This window comes from Carettochelys insculpta, chromosome 3, assembly GCF_033958435.1.
Source record: "Carettochelys insculpta isolate YL-2023 chromosome 3, ASM3395843v1, whole genome shotgun sequence".
Lineage (NCBI taxonomy): Eukaryota > Metazoa > Chordata > Testudines > Carettochelyidae > Carettochelys > Carettochelys insculpta.
The window spans coordinates 180,182,156-180,206,051 of record NC_134139.1 but is presented as its reverse complement, the minus strand read 5'-3'; the positions used below and the strand labels follow the sequence as shown (position 1 = coordinate 180,206,051).

The 23,896-nt window shown below is 39.3% G+C and overlaps 1 protein-coding gene across 1 annotated transcript in view; it reads left to right on the top strand.

Annotated features, from left to right (window-relative positions):
- The window catches only part of NOL10 (nucleolar protein 10), a 76,275-nt gene that overhangs the window by 43,261 nt on the left and 9,118 nt on the right, over window positions 1-23,896 (top strand). Inside the window, exons 14-20 of the mRNA XM_074991268.1 lie at window positions 6,653-6,779; window positions 9,555-9,634; window positions 9,770-9,868; window positions 11,409-11,495; window positions 14,601-14,774; window positions 15,210-15,457; window positions 23,326-23,428. Coding sequence (XP_074847369.1) covers window positions 6,653-6,779; window positions 9,555-9,634; window positions 9,770-9,868; window positions 11,409-11,495; window positions 14,601-14,774; window positions 15,210-15,457; window positions 23,326-23,428 — 918 coding nt within the window. The remainder of the gene's footprint in view (window positions 1-6,652; window positions 6,780-9,554; window positions 9,635-9,769; window positions 9,869-11,408; window positions 11,496-14,600; window positions 14,775-15,209; window positions 15,458-23,325; window positions 23,429-23,896) is intronic.

The following is a 23,896-nucleotide window of genomic DNA, read 5'->3' as shown; positions in this document are numbered from 1 at the left end:
CTGAGGGTCAGCCATTTGTTTCTCCTCCCTCATTTAGACTTTCTGTAGTCTCTCTTCAGTTAAGCAGCACTACTGAAACCTGAGGCATGTGCATCTGTAATTATGTGCCCATTTAGACATACTGAAAGCTTTTTGACAAGTGCAGCCTAGTGAAAATTTAATAAGTAATTTTTTAATGTTGATTTAAAATGTTGATACATTGAGGGTTTTTTTTTTTTTGGTCAAACTTTTACTCCAGCAAACTTGTAAGCATGGACGGACTCTGTTGAAGTCACTGGGGCGCTACATGACACGCAAAGTGGCACAAAGCACATATACTTTTCATAACTATTCTCCTCTTTCAAGTTTAATACACAATAAAAACTGTATGTGTATCCCCCTTCATCAGAGAACCAGCTGCTTTTAAAAAGAGTTCCCTAGTGCATCCCCAAAACATAATGGATGTGGTTTTTAGGGAGGGAGGGATAGCTCAGTGGTTTGAGCGTTGGCTTGCTAAACCTGGGGTTGTGAGTTCAATTCTTGTGAAGGCTATTTAGGGATTGGGGCAAATAGATGTTAGGGATGGTGCTTGGTCCTGCTAAGAGGGCAGGGGACTGGACTAGATGACCTCCCAAGGTCCCCTCAAGTCCTAGGCAGTGTGTATCTCCAATTATGATATGCTAATGAGGTGCTGCCATTAATATGCCAGTTTCTAAACACTCATTGCCCATGTAGCCAGAGACCTTTTGAAACAGACCCCTGATTTCAAAAGCCCTTTCTTCCCACATAGTTTGGGGAAGAAGGGGCTTTCAAATCAAGAGGGTCATTTCAGAAGGCCCGTGGCTACACAGGCAGCATTTGTTTTGAAACCAACAGTTTCGAAGTCTGCGCGGCTGCCATTATGCTAAAGAGTTGCTGCATATTCATAGCAGTGCCTCATTAACATATTCTGAAGTTCCAAATTACCATTGCCCTTCCAAAAGGAGGGGCTAGTGTGGCCATGGCCTATAGGTTATTTTTCACTTGTTTTGTTCACGAGAAGATAATACAAGGCAGTAGCAAAAGCCTTACTAAAGTCAAAATATATGACATCTACCGCTTCCTAGTTATCCACAAGGCCTGTCAAAGAAAGCTATATGAAATGGTTTGTTCTCAACAAATGCATGCTGTTGCTTATTGCCATATTATCTTCAGTGTTTTTAAATTGATTGCTTAATTATTTGCTTAATTATCTTTCCACATACTGAAGCTAGGATGACTTGTCTGTAATTCCTCAGGTTGTCCTTATTTGCCTGTTTCTAGTTTTCTGGTGCTGTATTTGCTTTTTCCAGTCTTTTTGAATCTCTTCATGACTTTTCAAAGATAATTGTGAATGACTCCCAATATCTCCTCGGTCACCTCCTTGAGTATTCTAGGATATATTTCATCAGGTGACTTGAAGACATCTAGTTTGTCTAAGTAATTTTTAATTTTCTCCTATTTTAGTCTCTGATCCTGCCTTATTTTCAGTGGCATTCACTTTTAGGCATCCAATCACCACCAGCCTGATTCGTGAAAACTGGAACAAAGAAGTCATTAAGCATCTTTTCCATTTCCATATTTTCTAGTACTGTTTTTCCCCTCTTATTGAGCAATGGGCCTACCCTTTCTTGGTCTTCCTCTTTCTTCTAATGTATTTGTAGAATATTTCCTTCTTACCCTTTATACTGCTATCGAGTTTGATCTAGTTTTGTGCCTTGGCCTTCCTAATTTTTCCTTGCATTGTTGTGTTGGTTGTTTATATTCATCTGTTGTAACTTGACTTAGCTTCCACTTTTTGTAGGATTCCTTTTTACTTTTAGATCATGGCAGATCTTTGAGTTAAGCCTGAGTGGTCTCTCACCATACTTGCCATCTTTCTTAGGCAGTGGGATAGTTTATTCTTGTGCCCTTAATAATGTCACTTTGGAAAACTTGCCAGCTTTCTGGAACTGTTTTTCCTCTAAGACTTGCTTTTGTTAGGATCTTACCTACCAACTACTTGAGTTTGCTAACATCTGCCTTCTTGAAACCCGTTGCCTTTATTTTGCTATTCTCCTTCCTACCTCTTCTTAAAATCATGAGCTCTTATCATTTCATGTTGCCTTTCACTTAAGCTGCTGTTCATTTTCAAATTCTCGACCAGTTCATCTCTGTTTGTCAAAATCAAATCTAAAACAGCCTTTCTCTTAGTAGCTTTCTACACCTTCTGAAACAAAAATTTGGCTCCAATACATTGCAGGAACTTACTCGATAATTTGTGCCATCTTGTGTTATTTTTTCACATACATTTCTCAACAAATACCAACTACTCAGATATTCGTTGTGATGATGGGGAACTTTCAAGTCCTGTGCTTTGAATGATTTTGTTATTTGGTTTAAAAAAGGTCTCATCTGTCTCTTTGTGGTTACATGGTCTGCAATACCAGGATACCAGGCCTTCCATGACATCACCCTTGTTTTTTTTACCATGTTTAACTTTACTCAGAGATTTTCAACAAGTCTGTCTCTTATTTTCATTTTAATATAAGGAAACCCTCCTACCTTTCTTCTCTCCCTGTCTTTCCTCAGCAAGCTCTACCCTTCTCTATCAATATTCCTTTCTTGTGTATTACCCCATCACTGTAGTACCAACTGTGCCATAGTTGTTTGTCTGCATTTTTAATTCTTCCTGCTTATTCCCCATACATCTGGGTTTAGTATAAAACATCTAAGAAGCTGATTTTCTCCCTTCCACCCACCATTGTTTCTTGTCTCTCATTTATCTCTGCTGTAATAGTCCACGCTTTCCCCCCGCCCCCACCCCAAAATCTGAATCTTCTCCCAGGTTTCCATGTTTCAGACTTACCCATGGGTTTTGGTCACCTGCCCTCTTCACTAGGTTCGTTTAAAGCCCTCTTCACTAGGTTAGTCAGTTTATATCTAAATATGTTCTTCCCCATCCTTGCTAGTTGAACCTCATCTTTGCTTAGCAGTCCATCCTGGAACAGCATCCCATGGTCAAGAAGTGCTTGGGTTTCTTCTGTCTCAAGTGCAGGAGTCTGCACTTGCCTTGTTGAACTTTATCAGATTTCTTTTGGCCCAGTCCTCCAATTTGTGTAGGTCACTCTGGACATTATTCCTACTCTCCAGTGTATCTACCTCTCCCCCTAGTTTAATGTCATCCATGAACTTGCTGAGGGTGCAGTCCTGCTCCTTCTCCCTTTTCGGGCTGATTCTTCATCACTTGTTTCCAGAGTAGCATAATGGTTCTCCCCTACCCTGGCAGGTGAGTGGGAGTAGGGGTGGAGCACTGCCTGCTGCCAGAAGTAACCAGCAGCCAGTGTCCTCCATGTGAGAGAGCCATCTCCTCATTCTTTGTTTGGTGTGACAGCATCCTACTGTAGTTTGGTAGCTCTCTTAACCTTTGATTTCGCCATATGAATGCTCTCTAGAAATTCTTCCTGGGTTCAGATACTCCTCAGCCTAGCTGTCACCTCCTGTAGCTCTCCCACCTCCTTCCTGTGAGATTCCACCAGTAGGCATCTTTCACCCAGGATGGTCCCCCCAGCCTGGCTTTTCTTTGGTTGGGAAATGCAAGTCCACACCAGGTTCTGGTTAGGTTCTCCAGATAAAGGAGCAGCACTGGGGTTGGTGAAGCCACTCTCTCTAACCAGAATGATTCTGTTACAACTCCATCCAACAAAGACCCTCTCAAACTCCACTGTTTGAAGTCTTCAATTCAATATCTTTATTTAGACAGATTTTACACATTTCTATTGAGCCATAAGACAGTTATGTGACACCTAAGTAACTGTGACCTTTTATTCTCTTCCTTTCTCCATCTCTGTTTCTCTTTGTTGTATTTCCTGTTGTTTCATGTCTGCTAAGACTCTTATTCTACAACTTGTTCCACACAGGCCAGACTTGTAGCATTAGGGCCTTAGATTGCAAGCCATTCAAGGCACAGACTGTCTCTTCATTTCTCCTTTTATGTTGTCTAGTCTCATTTGGAGCTTTGGGACACAATGGCATAAAACACAATAATTAGGGATTGTTTCATATTAAAGATGGGGAAAGCAATTTCTTCACCTCCTTCTCAAACTTCTGCTGTAGCTGGGCACTTCAAGATTCATACTACAGTCAGCCTCAGCATTACGAGCAGCTGACCTGCAAATTGAGGGATCAATCGCATACCTCATTTGGAGTCAGAAGTACACAGCCCAGATTGCAAGAGACTACTCCTCCCCCCCCCCCCCAAAAAAAAAAGTATAGCTCTATAATACAGTACTATGTTAAATATAAACAACTTTAAAGGGGGCATAGGTGAGTTTAAAAAAAATAAGATTTGACATGGTAAGAAAACTTTCTGTGCTTGTTTCACTTAAATTAAGATTGTTGAAAATAGCATTTTTCATCTGCACAGTCAAGTTTCGAAGCTGTGTTTAATCAATCTTCAGTTGAAATACTCTGGAAAAAAATAATCTGTTCAAGATGCTCTCGGATGTGCATCTCTAATAAACTGCGTTAATTGATAAACCTATGTTTTTTAAATCTTGTTTTATGTAACCCAAGAGTATGATATGGTAGTAATGGATTATATCTATTTTGGAAAAAGTTGCCCAATATGACATCAAGATGTTTTGAAGGTCTAGTTTTCTATGGGATTATAATGCAAAGAAGTCAAGAACTCCACTTTCTTGAAAGACTCTTCAGAAGACGGCCTTTATTATAGTAAGATCATGATGACCGAAAACACTTTGTTTCTTTTATATGCAGTACAGTTTCAAAAAGAAAGACTAACTCAGCAGATAAGTAAGGGAAAAAAGTGAATAGAATTGTATCCAGAAGAAGAATATAGGTAACCGCAAAACTCATGACTAAGAAAAGTTCTGTCTTGTAGCTATGGTAATGAAGCAGCATTTAGCAGAGGCCAGTTGAATTAGCATGAAAGGTTGGAACACTTGTATTCTTGACTGAAATCTTGTTTTATTAAAAGCTTCTCATTTAGCTTTGAAGCAAGGAAAAACAGGAAATATAATTGGAGAGATTTAAGATCTAAAAGGAAGAAAAAGTGCCTGACTGGAATGACTGTAAGAGACTTTGCTGAGTGTGACGTATATTAGTCCAGCAATGGTTACTGCTGTTCAGCCAGCCATGGAAATTTGGTTAATCCAAATTTATTGATTAAATAAGCAACAGTGTCTGTTGTCAGAGACAACTTAATTGTGATCTTCCAAGGAAAGATCTAAACTGGGTAAAATGATGATGCCGTTGTATTATCTCTACTTGCCATGTTTGTTGTGTTTACCTAATTTGATCACACTCTGATCTTATTTTTATTTCTTTTAGCTTTAAAAGGTAGTGCCACACATTTCTCAACAGCAAAGCCAAATAATAGAGCAGATTAAACAAAATGAGGAACCCTGTTAAATATGCCAGATACTTTTCTTAATGAAGAAAATATTGCAGGGGGCGAGTGTTAAATTGCATTGAGTAAATTTACATGGTATGGTCTGAAATACACTACTGATATTTTGAGACAACTGTAGCTATTCTGTGAAGAAAATACATTTTTTTAAAGAGGTTATGATACTTTTCTAATTGGAGCAAGAATGTCTTGTCACAAAAGCCTGTGAGGGATCCTTCTGGTAGTAACAGTCTTCACATTAAGAACACATTATATATATTTAATTAACAAATGTTGCCATAAAAAATGCTTTTGAACAGCATCCATTTCCATACATATTGTGACCCTCTATCCCACACCATTTTAAATATTAGTAATGCTGGAACAAACAAGAAAGTAAATTATTTAAAGTTCCATTCTGCTGGAGTTAGTGACCTCCCGTACATCCTTAGCTTCCCATTGATTCTCTGCATTGCCCTCTGGAGAGAAGACCTTCATGGTAACCTTTTTCTTCCACAGTGATAGCACACCAATTAAACCAGTAGGCTGAGCACGGTGGGTGTGACTATTCATCAAGATGGAGCTGGATTCCTATTCACACTGGAAAAAGTGAGGGGTGTTTAAAACATTTTTTTTTTTTAGGGATGAGGAAACATGAATGTCAAGTATGTCGATAATTTAGCCTAACTGAGTTCCGATCTCATACAAGATGAAATTTTTTGTCGGTTTTTATATGTCTTAACAGTGTTTACTTTTTTAATACTTCCAATTATCTGCTCAAAGTAGTGGGTGTTTTTCTTGAAGGAAGGTGTGTGAATTGCACATAAGCATTTTAATTAAATCAATAGGAAAAATGAGATTTTACATAATTGCTCAGTGAGCAAATAAGTTCGAGATGTAGCTGAACATAAAAGATGTGTTTGATTTCTAGAGTCATCATTTAAGTTCAAAACTGCATTCATCATGTTTGGCCTTTAATATATAATCAACCCAATTTGTCACTTTTTGAGGCGTTTAAACAAAAAGCATTTAAATTGTTGACCTATATTAAATGACCTAAATTCTAACAAAAGTGCTGGCAAACAGTATACAAGGGTATTTATGTACTACAAGTAGCAGGTTTAACTGTGCTCTTAAGATGTTATTTGAGCATATTTAGCTTCAATTTACTTTCACACTGCAATAGAGCAGCAGGTGTGAGGCACTGCTATGCGTTTGTCTTTCAGTATATGTGTGAATTCAGAACTCTTATTAACATGTTCACAGGTTTTAGGTCCTGCCCCAAAATGGTGCTCGTTCTTGGACAACTTGACAGAAGAACTGGAGGAGAATCCAGAGAGCACAGTTTATGATGATTACAAATTTGTTACCAGAAAAGATCTTGAAAATTTAGGTAAATTTGAGAGACTTCTATTTATTTTCTCCTTTTTGTCCTCTTTTCCTTGTTCAGTTTTAAGGCACTTGCATTGTGGCGTGTATGTAGGTCAGCAGTTTGGGCATGATGATCAGTAATAAAGGGGTTGTTAGAAAATTATGCAAAGTAGTTCTTCCCAAATCTACCCACTGTTGTTAGTATGCAAGCCCTGATTGCTCTACTCTGTGGTAATCTGTGTCAGTTCAATAACAGCCTTTGCTCAGAACTTGTCTCCTGTCCTGAGGAGAAGGTAGATGTACATTTGTATTTCTGAGGACATTCTTTGAGGTTCTTTTAGCAACAAGGCGAAACAGAAGTCAGTTGTTCCTATTCTTAAATACATGTGAGATGCTCAGATACTGTGATGATGAGGTGGCAATAGTGAGTACTTAGGTAAAGGAATACGTTTACGAAATGGTATCCTTTGTGAGGACAATGTTTTGGACTTTTATGCAGTGGCGCTCATGCAGATTCCTGTGGCAACTTATTTGTATGGTCTTTTTAATGGTTTCTACCACCAGTGATGCTTTATCTTCATAATATCCCTGGGAGATAGGAAGATATTATCCTCTTTTTTTTTTTTTACAAATGGGGGCAGTGTTCTCTGTAAACTGAGCAATAGAGTGGCCACCCAGGAGAGAGTCAGATGCCACCCAGTTGATTAGGAGAGCGTCCATGGCTGCCCATAGCCAGCAGCATGTATTTCCACTGATTGGTGCAGTAGATTCAAAAATTAGGGGGGACACTGATGGGGAACTGAGGTATGACCTGAGGTGTAGGTTACATGTGAAACTTAGGCACAGTGCTCAGCAATGTAAAAAATCCAGTCCTGAGTGCTGTAGCTATGCCAGCCTAATCCCTGCAATACACACAGCTAGGCTGACAGAAGAATGCTTTCATTGACATACTTGCTTTTGCTAGGAGAGGTGGAGTTTCTACACTATGGAAAGCCCCTTTTGTTGCAGTAGTTTCCGTCTAGACTACAGAGTTAGTCTCATAGCAACAGTGCTATAGCTATGCAGTTATCATACTTGTAGTGTAGACATGATCGTAACAACTTCACCAGCACAAGAAGCTTATGGTAGGCGCATGAATAGAATCTGAATTTCTAAAGCTGTGTCTGTAATAAACAGCTTGCAGTGGCGCATCTGAGCTACTGTAAAATCTCCAGTGTAGCTGCTCTGTGTTGGTGGGAGAGAGCTCTCCTGTTGTTGTTGCACTGTTCATGCTTCCGGTTCTGCCAGCAAAGCTTACATTGCTCAGGATTGCTGGTTTTTTTCCACACTCCTGAGTAATATAAGTTTTACTAACATAAGTGGTAGTATAAACATTGCCTCAGACTTAAACCTGTGTCTTAATGAACAGATCATGCTTATGTGAATTCGGGTTCAGAATGCTCCTTTTGAGCAATTTAGCTGCAATTTTGGATTTTCATTAACCTGAAGGATCTAAATCAAATTAGCCTAGGGTTGAAATACCAGGTTGGGGCATCATGCACTTGGAACTTTGAAAGTATTGCTGTTTTTATCATTAGGTATCTGTTGATGGAATATCTTTTGGGGCTATCTGTATAGTTTCAGGTCCTTTCTATGAAACGTTGTCTACTAGGCGCAATCAAGTTTATAACATTTAGGGTGGGTCTACATTTGCCCCCAGCTTCAAAGGGGGCATGGTAATCAGGGTGATGGGAGATTACTAATGAAGTGCTGTGGTGAATATGCAGCAATTCATTAGGCTAATTCTCCCCGGCGGCAACTCCATGGCTACACACATGCCGGCCCTTCGAAGTTTGACACTTTGAAGTTTCTGTGGGGGAATTAAGCTAATGAAGTCCTGCATAATCACCACAGCACTTCATTAGTAATCTTCCATCACCCTGATTGCCATGCCCCCTTCAAAGTTGGGGAGCAAGTGTAGACAAGCCCTTAGTTTATGTTTTATAATTCCAGCATTGTGGGCTTTTTTTGTTTGTTTTGGTTTTTTGTTTTGTTGTTGTTGTTGTTTTTGTTTAATGCTTTTTCTCTGGAGGATGATGTTCAAGTCTTGTTTTGTTGACAAAATTAGTTGGGGAGGTGGAAGAAACTCAGTGTAAACCTCTTATTTCTGGGATTCTTTTAGCCAAGATGTATTAATTTCTGGAACTATTGGATCTGGAGGTCATGTTTTCTTTAAAGAAAAGTTCTCCTTTTTCTCCGCTGTGCAGAATTGTCTGAAGATAAATGCTCTCACATTCTTCTTACATTTGGAGGTTTTCATTCTTTATTTAGTTTAGGGCCTTGGGTGACAGTTTTATGAACTGCTGTGGTGCTGTATTTATATCTTTCAACTTGCCTGTTCTTCAAAGGTAGTGACCCAAGGCAAAAGCTCTTAATTAAAACATCAGTATGCCACACCAAAAGCTTAATTCAGATATGTATATCCAACATGCACATGCCTTCAGAAACTGTCTCACAAATAATCCTTATGATAAACTACTCATAGACTGTGGGCTAGTTAACTTTTTTAAAAAATTACGCAGTAAACATTTACTGCATCGAAAAGTAAAGACTATTTTCGTTATGGAGACACTTAAATTCTTTGCTATTGGTGAGCTTGGTACTTTCACATCATTACTGTTCTTTTCCTTTAATCACGTCTTCAGTCAGCTTAATTGAGAGAATATTCTGTATTTTAAACTTCCTTTCAAGTCCTCTGAAAACAGTGATTTTTTCCCCCCTCCTGTTGGGATCCTTTTTGTTTTGCTTTTTCCTCCAGGTCTTACCCATCTCATTGGATCACCACTGCTCAGAGCATATATGCATGGTTTTTTCATGGACGTACGACTATATCATAAGGTAAATAAAGTTAATATATTAAGCCTGCTCTTAGTTTATGGTATATTTTTGCCATTATGTATACAGTAAGTTTATAAGTTCTGACTCCCGCATAACTTGTTTCCTTTCTTTAATGTCTTCTGTTGTATTCAAAAGGTGAAAATTATGGTCAACCCATTTGCCTATGAGGAATACAGAAAAGAGAAAATTAGACAGAAAATAGAAGAAACACGTGCACAAAGAGTTCAGCTAAAGGTTGGTTCCTATTCACAGTGATTTCAGTTTTAGAGAAAATTGTTCATATGTAGTAATGTAAAATAGCTACACCATAGAGCTGTAATTGAACTGGGGTTTTGTGTTTCTCCTCATACATGTTTGTTGGTGTTGCTTAGAACCCTGAAATCAAATTGCATCCTCAGTCTGTTTACCTCTTTTATATTGAATGGTGGCCTTCACACATATGTGGTTCCCAGTTTGATTAAAAGAAACTGAGATGAAGCAGCAGAAGAGAAAGGACACTTTAGTCTTGTCAGGCTTCAAAATTTCTACAGACTAGTCAAGACGTAAAGGCTGTGTCTACACTAGCAAATTCTTTCGAAAGAGTTTTCAAAAGAAGGGGGCTCTTTTGAAAGATCCCACAGAGCGTCTTCACACACAAAATGTTCTTTTGAAAGTAAATTGAAAGAATGTGGCACTCCTTTCAAAAGCACTCTTCCACTACAGTTTCAAGAAGAATGACTTCTTTCAACAGCTTCCTTAGGAAGAAAATGCATGTAGATGCTGTGCCAGGGCCTCCGAAAGAGCAGTCCTCCTGGCACCTGATTTTTCGATCGCTGGCCCATTCTTTTGAAAGAGCAGGGACTGTGTGGATGCTCTCTTTCAAAAGAACATATCACTCTTTTGATCTGCTTTTTGTGTGTGGACACGCTTTCGAAAGAAGTTCTTTCAGAAGAGATCTTCTGGAAGGGCTTCTTTTGAAAGCTCTCTAGTGTAGATGTAGCCAAAGAAGCTGTCTGCTTCTACGTGTAAAACTGGCAATTTGTCAAATGAATCAAGTCCTTAAAATGTAGTTATGCTCTGAAAAGTGAAACCAGCATCATTATCTTCAGTGCTTGTTTATCAAGGCTTTCCAGATCAAATCTGCACAGCATAGAAATTACAAAAAGTTAAGTAGAGATTAAAAAAATATTTTTTTCCTACCTCACCATCCTGATATCTTATCCTTGCCAAGGTCAAAGATGCATCAGGATCTCAGTAGAATGCTATCAATTCTTTTGGATCAGTAAAGAAAAAGACAGGTCAACTTCTGCAGGTTTCTCAGTGACTTGTTAACATTGCTTTTGCCCTGTGGTTATGCAGATGAATGTCTTCTTTCTGAAACCATGACATGGCTTCACAGTCAAAAACTAGAACGTGAAGCATGTTATGCCATTTGCCAGAATACTCAACTGCTTTGGGAGCTTTATTATTAACTTGACAGGGAATAGATCCATGGTTGTTTCTGTATTTAGGTCTTAGGGGGTCATTAGTTTGATGAAACTTTTTTAAATTATAATACCAGCAACAGTAGTAGTAGCAGCATTGGATGGGTAAACCCAATTTTTAATTTAAATTGAGTTAAACTTTTTGATCACAGTGGCAGGAAAAGTAGATGTGATAGATTATTTTTGTCTTTTGGAACTAAATTTTTGTCTTTGGAACTAAATTTAGGCCTGGGAATGTGTAACATAGCCAAAGTTTCTTAGGCACAAAAAATAACGTACCAATGAGTTTTACATTTCCTTTTCTTCATCAGAAACTTCCAAAGGTTAATAAAGAATTGGCACTGAAGCTGATTGAAGAGGAAGAGGAACAGCAGCTCACTAGGAAAAAGAAACAAAAGGTAAAACTTCATATGGGAGGTGTCTGTAACTTTACAGAAGCATCAGCATAATATATAGTTCAGTGTATTCATTACTGGCAATGGTTACAGACTGTAGGCCAGTTTGCTTGCTTTTTTCAATAAGGATTTTATGTGTAATCATACACTGCACCAAATTAGGTGACTTTATAGTGGTATTCATCAGTGCTGGGGAATCAGGAATATAGCAAAATAATATCTGGTGAATTATATAACAGGCTAGTAATGATGAAGCATTTACTGTGGAGATGAGGTGGGAAGCAGAGTACAGAAACTCTCTGATCAGTAAAGTATCCAAAATTAAACCTTTTTATTTATTTATGTGTATCATGATAGTGCCTACAATTTGCTAGGCATTGTCCGTATACATAGGAAGAGGTGCTGCTTGGCCCAAAGAATTAACAGTGGTTTGTTTGTTTTTAACTTTGTTTCACTTCATAAACTAGTCTAAACGCTTCACTCTGCTGCAACAGTAATCTTGTGCAACTGTTTTAGATTGTAAATACAGGTCTAGACAAATGTTTAGGAGGGCAGGAGAGAAAAATAGCAGCCAATCAGTGGCAAAGCTGTGTAGCGCATTTTGAAGGCTCTTTCCAACATGGACCATGTAAAATCTGCCATGACACTCCCCTAGTGTGTATCAGAGAATCCGTTTCACTTGTAAAGATGAAAAGGGTGACTGAGTTATGCCATCCTACAACAGAACAGCATTGGCATTCATATAGCCAGCAGGGCAGACATAAGCTTTGTGTCATGTCTGGTCTGGTGAAAGTTCCTGCCTCACCAGTGGTTTGGTAGGAAGAGATAAAAGATGAAGAGGTACGCAGTGGTGGTGGAGTCTTCAATTCAGGCTCTCTGAGCCTCTCTCACAAGTCACCATCTTCATGCCCTTAATATATTTGTTTAGAGGTATATATCTATTATATACTTCATTAACATACAAATAAAATACTATATAAAAATGCAGGTTCCGAATGTTTTCCTGAAACAGTATGAGAGAGGTTTCCAAGGACAGGTGTTTTACTTTTTTTTTGTTGATTCTGCTGTTTATTTTTAGATTAGACCATTAGTCAGACATTTGTAGATACTAACTTAAACCTTTCCCCTTTTATGTTTTTTCCTTTCAAAGCAGCTGTGAAAACAAATAGTTGACATGGAGAGGTAGTAATTTTGCTGCTGTATCACACAAAAGGATTTTTGTTTTCTTTATTAAAAGAGAAACCTCTTGAGGAAATCTTTTATATGAAGCATGTTAATATTTGTTGAAATTTATAAATCATTTATTCTAATCCTATGTCCAGGAAGGTCTGTGGCAGAATTTATCGTTGGCTTCAGTGTTGCCAGATCAGGTTTTTTTGGTTTGTTTGTTTGTTTTTGAGACAGACAAAATTGCCTCTTTCCCTGCTGTATTTGGGGTTGTTGCTGAATGTGGGGAGGGAAGTGTGTGCTGGATGCTTAGATCCCTTTAACTTATTAAAAAAAAAAAAAGAGGTTAAATACTAATAGTAAAATATCAGAAGGGTGTCGGTGTTAGCCTGTATCCACAAAAACAATAAGAAGTCCTGTGACACCTTATAGACTAACTGACATTTTGGAGCAAAAGCTTTCACAGGCAAAGATGAAGTGGGTCAGTCAGTCTGTAACGTGCCACAGGACTTCTCATTGTTTTTAATAGTAAAATAGTCTTATGAAACATAAATACAAATGCATCTCTGTTGAATATTGTTTCATATGTGATGAAGCCACCCTGATCAAGCAGCTTTCTCAACCCATAAACATGGCTGATTGACTGAAAGAGGCTGAGACCTTTCCAAGTTAATTTACATTAAACAGCATGTTGTTGCTAGACTTGGTTTCATCCAAATGTGTTTTTGTGTCATGTTGTTTCATTAGAACACAAACAAGAGATGCTTAGATTTAGAAAAGAAGCTACCCTGATTCAGTGCTAAGCAGCTTAATTGTTTTAAAAATAAAAGTAGAATATTTCAATGATTGTCATTTCAACAGTAGATAGTGCAGAATGGCATTAACCTTGAAATATATAGTATGTTGGACAGTAGAGAACTTGTGAGTCCTGTAGTTTGAGTGCCAGGATGTATTTTGTGTACAGATCTATAAGAGTTTTTATGTGATTTACATGAAAATAGCAAAACATACAGTAGATAAATGTACTAATCTTGATGTAAATGGTCTAAGATGGTGGTTCTCAAACATTTTTCACTGACCACTTGAAAATTGCTGAGGGTTTCAATGGACCACTTAATGATTTTTCCAAATGTTGTTTGTACCATGAGCTCACTATTTTAAAGCACACGTGAGCTGTGGCTGGGAAGGAAGGGGTCTCTTCTTTCCTCCCCTGCCCTGGCAGCTGCTGAGCTGGGGCTGGGAAGGAGGGGAGGGTCTTCCCCACTGCAGCAGACACTGAGCTGAGCTGGGAAGGAGGAGGAGAGTCTCTCTATCTCTCCCCCACCCCAGCAGGCCCTGAGCTGAAGCTGGGAAAGAGGGGGGTGTCTTCCTCTCTCCCTCAGCATGGACGCACCCAATTTCTGGCTGGGAAGAAGGGCGGTCTCGTCCTCTCTCCCCTGCCACAACAGTCCCTAAGCTGAGGCTTGAAATGACAGGGTCTCCCCCACTGCCTCTTTCTCTGGGCACTGCAGCCCTGTATGTCCCAAATTCCCCCACCTTCTCTTCTTACCTCACTGCCTCCACATTTATCCCCTGTCTCTTAAAAGCCTCCACCTCACTTTACATATGCGTCTTCTCAATGGTCCAAGCTCTTAATTGGTGGAGCTATGCCTGCACTGCTCTACTAATTAGGTGGGCAGCCCTTGATTTTTTGTGTGCAGCTGCCCCAGCGTGTATCTGAGAAGGAATTATGCATGGACCACCTTGAATGGAGCTTGTGGACCACAGCTTGTGAACTGGTCTAGGAATACCAAGCAATTAACAATTTAAATCCAGTTGTGTTTTCTTGTTTAAAAAAACCTCAGTAGTAACTGAATTAACTTAAGTTTAAAAAAAAAATCATTGTACCAAGGTTCGTTTCAAAATCGTCTCATCAACTCTTGTTTTTTTAATCTTTTCTAGAATCTGCCAAACATCCTTGCTGATGACCGGTTCAAAGTCATGTTTGAAAACCCAGATTTCCAGGTGGATGAAAAGAGTGAAGAATTTAGGCTGCTTAATCCACTTGTTTCTAAAATAAGTGAGAAAAGAAAGAAGAAACTAAAGATTTTAGAACAGCAGGAAGCACAGGAGCAGGTAAAACTTTCTCCTTCTAGATTAGGATGACATATATTTCTCTGCTTTTTTATTTATACAGCCTTAGAAAGGAGATGATAGCAATGGAAAATTATTAATCAGTTAGTTTGGCAGAGGGTGTATAAAAAAACACAATAATTTATAAACCGATCAATAATTTTCCATGACTATTTTCTCTTTTATGAGATTGTGTAAATAATATATGTAAATAAATTAATGTCTAAATATATTCATTTATTGCTATATCTATCACAATGTCTGTGGATGTAATTTGAGTCTACTCTGCATGCTCTATTTGGTTAATGTTTGGTTTATTGGAATTCTAGTTCTCTTCAAAGTGGGGCATATGTAGAGATTGTCACGTACACTAATTGGGCAAATAGTTTTTTTAAAAACTAGTTAATGGTTCCTTAGCATAACTATTTTTGTCCTCAGGAAGAGGAGGAAGAACCAGAAGGAAAACCAAGTGATGCAGAAAGTTCTGAGACTTCAGATGATGAAAAAGGCTGGGTTGAAGAGGTCAGGAAACAGCGCAAACTTCTACGCCAAGAGGAAAAAGTAAAACGGCAGGAAAGGTTCAAGGAGGATCAGCAAACAACACTGAAACCCCAGTTCTTTGAAATTAAAGCAGGGGAGGAATTCAGAAGCTTCAAGGACTCTGCCAAAAAGCAAAAGCTAATGAAGTAAGACTAATACTTCAGTTTAATAAAGTTGGGTTGGGATGTTCTCAAGTACATTTCTGTAATGCAGGCCCAGGTTTATTTAGCAGGCACAGTGATCCTAAAAGCAGTTTCTACAGTCAAATGTAGTAACTAAGAGGCATAACTTGCAGTGTTGCTCATTTCATCTGTTATTCCCCTGTTACGTTAAAGTGGTACATGTAGTTCCTGTGTCTTACTTTAAAGGAAAAGGGTAAGGCAGGCATGTCCAACCCGCGGGCCACATGCGGCCCCACAAGATCGTACACTTTTAACATTATTATGTGATTTATATACATTAACTATATTATATGCGACCCAAGACAATTCCTCTTCACTCAGTGTGGCCCAGGCAAGCCAAAAGGTTGGACACCCATGGGGTAAGGCTTTGACATTTAAAGCCAGATTGGGGGCCCTTACTTCACCCTGGTGAACACTTAGTCATACAGATAGTCCCATTGATGTTAGTAGGACTACTCCATGTGATAGTTAGTTCACTGCTGTGAATAAAGGGGTTTGCAATCTCATCCTTTGTGATCTTTCCCCATTAGTAAATATAGAATACTCTTATTTCTTAATGCTTACAAAGTAAGCCTCTCTTTGCTGGGAGTGGACAGTTAAAAACATCTTTTGACCCAGATAGTTCAAAAGCATCTGGATGCTATAAAAACTAATTTGCTATCTCAGTTGTCTGAGTTCTAGTCTCTTCGGCCTTCTCTGTGTAGTGCGAAAAGGCAGGGTAAAATATTTTGTGTGAGTTTCGTATGTTTTGTATACTGAGGTGTTATAGTTTTATTGATTACAGATGTTAGCAAGACCAGGTGGGAAAGGTAGTCTCTCTTACTGGACCAATGTGTTGGTGAGAGACAAGCTTTTAGCTTTCATAGTGCTCTTCATTAAGTCTGGGAAAGGTACTCAGTGTCACAGTGAAATATAGGGTAGAACTGGTTGTTGAGCATAGTGGTCCTCAACCTGTATGATGGGATGAAGAGGAACATTCAGGAGGCATGGTGGGCCCAATGTCATCCCCAGTGGGGGCAGGGAGGGACCATACCACCTGGCCTCAGCTATGCCCCAGCTGCAGACCTGGACCATTGAATTTCCACTAGCCATGCCCCCCTGGCTCCCAGTTCAGCTGTGGCTCTGGCTCCAGCCTCTGCCCTGATTGTATCTTTGCATCTGGCCCAGCTCCCAGCTGCAGTCAGGTGAGAGGTTAGCAGTACATGGTCAAAAGTTTGGCGATCACTAGTTTATCATAAATAATTAACACTCGTTTCAAGGGACTATGCAAGGTTAAGTGGACAGTTGACATCTTTCCAGTCAGAGGGTGGAAGGTGGCGTGGGGGCAGGAGGGTTAGAATTACAATCATACAAAACAAAACAAAAAATACAATACATAAATACATATAACAAAAACTCTGTAAGTGAACAATTTTTACAAAGCGCTTGCTCTATAACTGACTTCTTAGTCCTTATCCTCAAGAGAAACCTGCATACCTTCCAAGGACTAGTCTGGGGGCTTAAATTCTTAACTCTGACAGACAGTAAAAATCATGGACTGAGCAGAGGCATTGGATTTGTGGCTTATTACAAAAATATATAACCTGCTCCCTAACTCTCCCCGTCCCTTCTCTGCCCATAACACTATAGGTGTTAAATACAATTTTGTTTATATGCTTTAACTCAGCTGTTACTTAAAGCAGTAGGGTTCTGTATGTAAAGCTCTTCTTTCCTATTAGATATGTCAGAAAGTGAGCTGATTTTTTGGGTATTTAGTGCCAGAGGTTCTCTTTGAGTTCATTTATCTACATATGTGCAGCACGTCAGAAAATCAGGCTTTTATTACAGTTTTACTGAATGGAGAGCTGTGCTGAAACTAATAATTGCGTTACTGAGATGCCTGGTGATGGGCATTTTAGGAATAGGTAACACAATGATGTGTTTTGAAAGGAAACACTGAATCCAGTATATATAGGACTTGTATTTATTGATATAATATTGATTCTGTGGTATCAGCTTTTGTGTTTACTATAAGCACTATAAAAATCTCCAAATTAGAAATAATGCAAGAAACAATTTTCTCATATGGTGCTAAAATAAACACACAGCATCACAAAATTTCTATAATCTTTGCTTGTAAATGTCATTGTTAATACATATGAAGAGGCTTGTGCTTGAAAATCTTGGCATGTGGAGATCAGGTTAAAGACCCTTGGGAAGAGACCCACAATCTACATATTTGGTCTGTAAAGTGGCATGCACATTGTGGGCACCGTATTATAAGTCGTAACTGAGATTGGTACAGTAGACTCCTGACTTATTGGGAGGTAATATTCTTGGCAACCTCTGGGTAAGGTGAATTTTCGCATGCTTCAGGAGCCAAGAAACTGACCAGCGCTGGTCAGTTTCCTGTCTCCTGGGAACAGCAGAGAGCTTCCAGCCAGACTCCAGCTCTCCACCTCACAGAAGACAGGAAATTGACCAGTGTTGGTGCAATGAGGCAGGGAGCCAGAAATCAGGACACCATCTGGCTCCCAGCTACTTTCCCCTGGCGGGAGCCAGGAACCTGACCAGCACAGCTCGGGGAGCTGGGCAGGCAAACAGCCGCAGAGCGGCTTCAAGTTGCGCTTCACTCACGTTAATGCAAGTTAAGCACAACTTGCAATCATGCATTTCAGGGGTTTACTGTACTTCAATCTTTGGCACTTCTGCACATGTTGCTTGTATTTTCCTTGTTGCATTTTATAAGCAGATTGTACACATTGCGGATTTATGTTTATACTTTTATTCATTATAGATGTTCAACTCTTTATTTAGAGTTTCCTTCCACTTGTGTATTGATTTTTCAGTTTACTTTCTCATGGCATTCTTTTCATTCGAGGGGATGGGGCTTCTTTTGAGTTCTTTGAGTTGTTTCAAAGACATGAATTGCAATGTAAGTTTTCTGGGTGCTCTGGCAGATGGCAGTGGACTGTGTGTGTATTTGTGTTGCTACTTCAGCCTGTAATTTGAAAAGGAGAACAAATTGTGATCAGGTGGAGGGTGGGGATGTTTAAATTACAAGGTCTAAGAAGAGTTATCCCATTTACACTAAGCCAGGCAGCATTCAGACTGCACATGGGGTACTCCCCAAACTCTTTCAAAATCTAATTATGTGATGGTGTCAGTTCACAGTCCCATTGTATAGTTGATCTGATGCAGAGCATGATCTATCCTGGTCCGTGCATATCACAAAGACACAGTCATCATAGTGTCAGCTAGCTTCAGTGTTTTTATGCTGACTCCTTGAGCAATGTACTGAAAATTGGAAAGATTGTAACGGCACATACCATCTGACGATTCTGGCATGCTTGTCTTTGATTTGATGTAGCCAATTTAAAGAATGATGGTCTGTGACCAACATAATTAAATATCTTAATGCCTCCATTACCCACTTAATGGCAAAGTGTTCTTTTTTCTATAGCTGTATAATGTTCCTGGGGAAACAGTTTATGGTTTATATAAAACTAGGTGGTTCTTTGTCAAGTTCCTGACTCAGCACTGCTCCAAGCCCAGCTTTGGAACAGTTAGTACATCCTGTAAATTTCTTCATAAATTCAAAGATTCTCAGGACCTGAAGCATGTGTTTAAATGTACCAAAGTCCTTAAGAGTAGTTTCTAAGGGCACCTGCATAGCCGCAGCTCAGAACCAATATTCCATTCTCGTCCTACTTTGACTTGGCAGCCATGTTTGATGCTTTTAACTGTGTTTTTTTGAAATTCTTCCTTGGTTCCAAGACTCTCTCTCCTGGTTCTCATTCTACCACTCATTGCTCCTGAAAAGGATTAGTTGAATCCGCCACTACAGCTTTTTGTCAGGATTTCACAGGTTTCTGACCATCATGACCTTCTCTCCTCCCTCTACACTTTATATTGCTGGGTACTTTATTCACAGAGGTTTTGTCATCTCTGTGCTGATAGCTTCACAGATCTGCTAGTCAGGTCCAGGCAAGGTTCTTTCTAGCCAAAGAAAAATTTTAGCCAGTTTTTCTGACATCTCATAGCCATCAGCTAAATTTCAACATGGCAGAAGCAGTGTACTTAATTTCCCTGTTCCCATTCCCTCCAAAATCAAGAAAACAACCCAGACTCTCCCTGCTACTGCCTTTAATGGTCATGTTGGACAACACCAACATCCTCACTGTTTGCACCAGCCCACAACTTGGGTGTCATCTTTGACGCAGCCTGCATGTGAGGACACAGATCTCCATTCCAAATCTTGCAGACTCTTTCTGTGTAATATCTCATATGACCTTTTGTATCAGTCTCACACACCTAAAACTCCCTTCCAAGCGCTCATCATAGAATGTCTTGATTATATGCAATTTCCCTTTCACCAGGCTTGACAAATTCAGTCTTGCCCTGCTCATATCTGTTGAGAAGGCTGATGAAAAGATCATTTTTTTACCACAGACCTTTGACTATGTTCCCCCTTCTCTTTACATCAAACATAAGCTGCTTATCTTCACTTTTAAATCCATCCCAGTCTGTCTCCCCGCATCTTTCATTCTCTGTTGAGATGTTGACCTGTCAGTGGCAGCTTCCATCGTCCACTTCTTAAAAGTTTCAAATAACACGTTTGTGTCTTCTGCCATGCTGCACCTCCTGAAAACTACTCTCCTCTGATGCTTGCAAAAACTCAGCAACAGTTAGGCTGATCTCAGCATGCCGGTGTCTTATCATGCTGACCAGTATTATCTGGTTGGTTCCTCGCGGTTCCATGTCTCTCTCTATCCATCTGTTATCTTGTATCTTATACTTAGATTGTAAGCTCTTTCTGTCTTTGTACAGAACCTGACATAATGGGATTCTGGTCCTTGTATGAGTCTCCTAGGTAGTATGGTAATACAAATAATACATAATTTAACAGTGCTCTTAGTATATGCATTGGGCCATGTTTCTGGAGGAAATAAATATATGTTTCATTCCCTCTTCCTATGGATGGAGTTGTTGCATGTCACAACACAGATGTTTAAGCAATACTTTTGTGAGTGCGTACCACACAGATACATATGTGCATCCCCTATATCATATATAGAATAAAAGTATGCTCCCATCAGATTTTTCTTTTTATCTCTCCACATTCATTTTCCTGTGACTGAAACACCATCCAAGTAGTCATGCTAAAGAATTGTTGGGTAGTAGCCACATTTGTCTCATTCATTGCCAAAGGAGAAGAAAGTGTACTCCAGTTTTAAAATAGAAATTTCACTATGTTATCAGTGACAGATCACCTGCCATAGTCAGCTCTGAGGCTTAGCGTGTCTTCTCAAATAGCACAGATGGAACAAGTTTTCACTGAAAAATATATTGGAGGAAAATCAGAGTCAAAATACCTAGTCGGGGGAAAGCAATTATTTATAGTAATTTTTAATAGTTAATGTGAAAAAGCTTTTCATTTATACGCACACACAGAAGCTAGGTGTACACTACAGAATTTTTACAGCAGAAGTTACTGTCGGGACATATTTCCCAACAGAACCTCTGTCAACAGAACACATCCATGCCTAATAGATGCCCTCTGTTGACAGAGAGCAGCTAGACTGCCCAGCCCTCTGTCAACAGAACAGCCAACCAGAAGCTCTGTGAACAGGGCTGCCTGGTAACCGGAAGCCCCCTCTGTTGACACAGGGCCCCCTACGCTATTTTTTTGTCAACAGAATCTGTCGACAAAGGCGTTACACCTCATACGGGAGCGGCTAAACTCTCCTGAGAAAACTGCTGTGTTCTGTCGACAGTTTCTTGACAGAACACATTTGTAGCGTGGACACTCCATGAGTTTTGTCGACAAAACTCTGTAGTGTAGACATGACTGCAGAGAGAGAGAGATTGAAATTACTTCTTAACCAAGATCCTGCAAACACCCCTGGCTCCACAATGACAGCCTGATCTATAAGCTACTTCATTCACATGCATTTCGCTGACTTCTGTGACTGCTTCTCACAAGTGTGTTTATCTGGTTGTTTCCCTTCATAAAAGTAATCTTTGAAATACATACATCTGAACCTTGCTGATAAATTGCACGAAAAAGGTATTCTCCCTCTCCGTCTCAAGAAAGGTCTAACAGTCAGCTCTTAGGTTGCTAAGACATTCTTACAGTTATGTTAGAGCATTTATGACTAACCCATTTAAAAGTATATTACAGTTGTCACACCAAATGGTACATATTGGGCTTGTCTACACTACCTCCCCATTTCAAAGGAAGGATGGTAAGTAGGGTGTTGGGAGTTTATTAATGAAGTGCTGCAGTGCATATGCAGTGCTTCATTAAGCAAATTCCCCCCTGCGGCAACTTCGAAAGGTTAAACTTCAAAGTGTCGGCTCGTGTCTAGCCGTGGCTAACCCGCCGGTACTTCGAATGTGCCTTCGCGGCAAGACATGAGCCAGCACTTCGCAGTTTAACACTATGAAGTTGCTGCGGGGGTGGAATTTGCTTAATGAAGTGCTGCATGTGCACCACAGGATTTCATTAATAAACTCCCAACACCCTACTTACCATCCTCCCTTCGAAGTGGGGAGGTAGTGTAGACACAGCCATTATGTAATAAAATTTAGTCTTACTGATTGGTCATTTAGAGCCACTCTTACTTGCAGTTAGTATAAAAATACTATTGTACTAAATAGAGCCCCAGTCATGGATCAAGGCCTTATTGTGATAGGGGCTATGCAAGGACATATAACAGACACAGTCCCTGCCCTAAACAATTTAGATTCTGAGAGTAGGTCTACATTATGGGGTTAAGTTGACCTAACTTAGCTGGAATTGCATATGTGAATAACATAATTGGAGTTCACATAGCTTAGGTTGACTTATTACAGTGTTTAAACCATGATGGGTTGACAGGAGAAACTCTCCTCTCAACTGACCGTACACATCTCATTTCAGTTGAGTACTGAGCTGACAGGAAGAGCAATCTGTGGTCAATTTAGCAGGTCTTCAATAGGCACACTAAACTGACCCCCTGGTGGTGCATCATTGATCCCCACAGAGGAGATGAATATGTCCCAAGGGTGCCAGATGAGGGAGGTCGATCCTGTGATTCAGAAACAAGGTCTTCCATTCATTAGTGCAGAATCTTGGGGGTTGATTCTATTTATAAATAAAAATCTTTGATAGGTATGCAATATTTTATTGTGATACTGTAGTAGAATGAAACTGTTTTTAGAATCACTTTTTGAGCTCCCATACTGGCAGTGTCAAAAATGTTATTTTAATCAGCTCAGGTAGCTATAGAGGAGTTTAGAAATACTAGTTATAATGGGGAAAATTTTCAAAATGAATTGTAGCCTTTCATATTGGAAAGTATTTCTGGCTTTAGGAACTAAGTTTCCTTTAAAAATGTGTAAATTTTGCTTTAAAATTCCTGTTTTAAATTTTATTGAAAACCAATACAGTAGTGTATCTATTGCAAATGATTTGCTCCTGGCATCTCCAGATATTCCATAGAAAATGACTGTCACAACACACGTTGATTCAGTAAGAGGGAATGGTCTAATTGGGTCTGGTTTGTGTCTCAATTGGGGCCTGAATTTAAAAATGAAAAAGTGGCAGAAGCTGAAAAATGGCTGAACAATGAGCAGTGCTTGAAGGGAATAACTAAAACTTTTCACTTGAGTTGACTGCATAAGTTGCTTAATAATTGGTTGCAGAATGACAGAAATACAACCCAAATGTAATATTTTGCAAGTTATAAGATTCAGTTGTTTTGTAGAGTTTGTGATTTCCTTTGTTTGTATTATAGGTCTTTACAATAGCAATATGGTGGGAGCAAGAGTAGAAAAAAAGATTTTTTTTCTTTAATTGTTCTCTGCAGAAAAACTCTTGGAGATCGCTTGAAGCTTGAAGAAAAGCTTGGTACACTCAGCGTATCTGATACCACTGTAGGCAGCAAACAGATGACATTCAAGTTAAAAAAGGTGAGTTTAAAAAAAGTATTCTATAAATAAGAGATGGTTAATTTGTAACCTGAAGAAAAACCAGGAAGCCCTAAGCCATCTGGCATGGATGTCCCTCTGGATTTCTCCACAGTCTGACAAAACCCTGGCTCCTTTTACATAGCCGCGTGTAGAGGCAGTCCCTCCAGGCTCATATTTTGATGGCAAACACCATTTCTGTCTCAGATCATCAGTAGCTAGATCATCCAGTTCTTGCACCTTGCTAGTTCTTGCAGCACTGGGTTTGACTGGTATCTAATTCATAGGCAAAAAAAATTTCTATGAGATACATATATCTCCATATAGTGTACTTGCCAAATTACAACCTGAATATTTGCATTCTGTCTGCCTTACTTTCCAAAGCAAATTCAACTGCTTGTCATCTTAATTTCTTGCCAAAAATAGCTGTGTAGCATAGTGTGTAGTTGTGTTGTGTCTAAAAAACTGTTT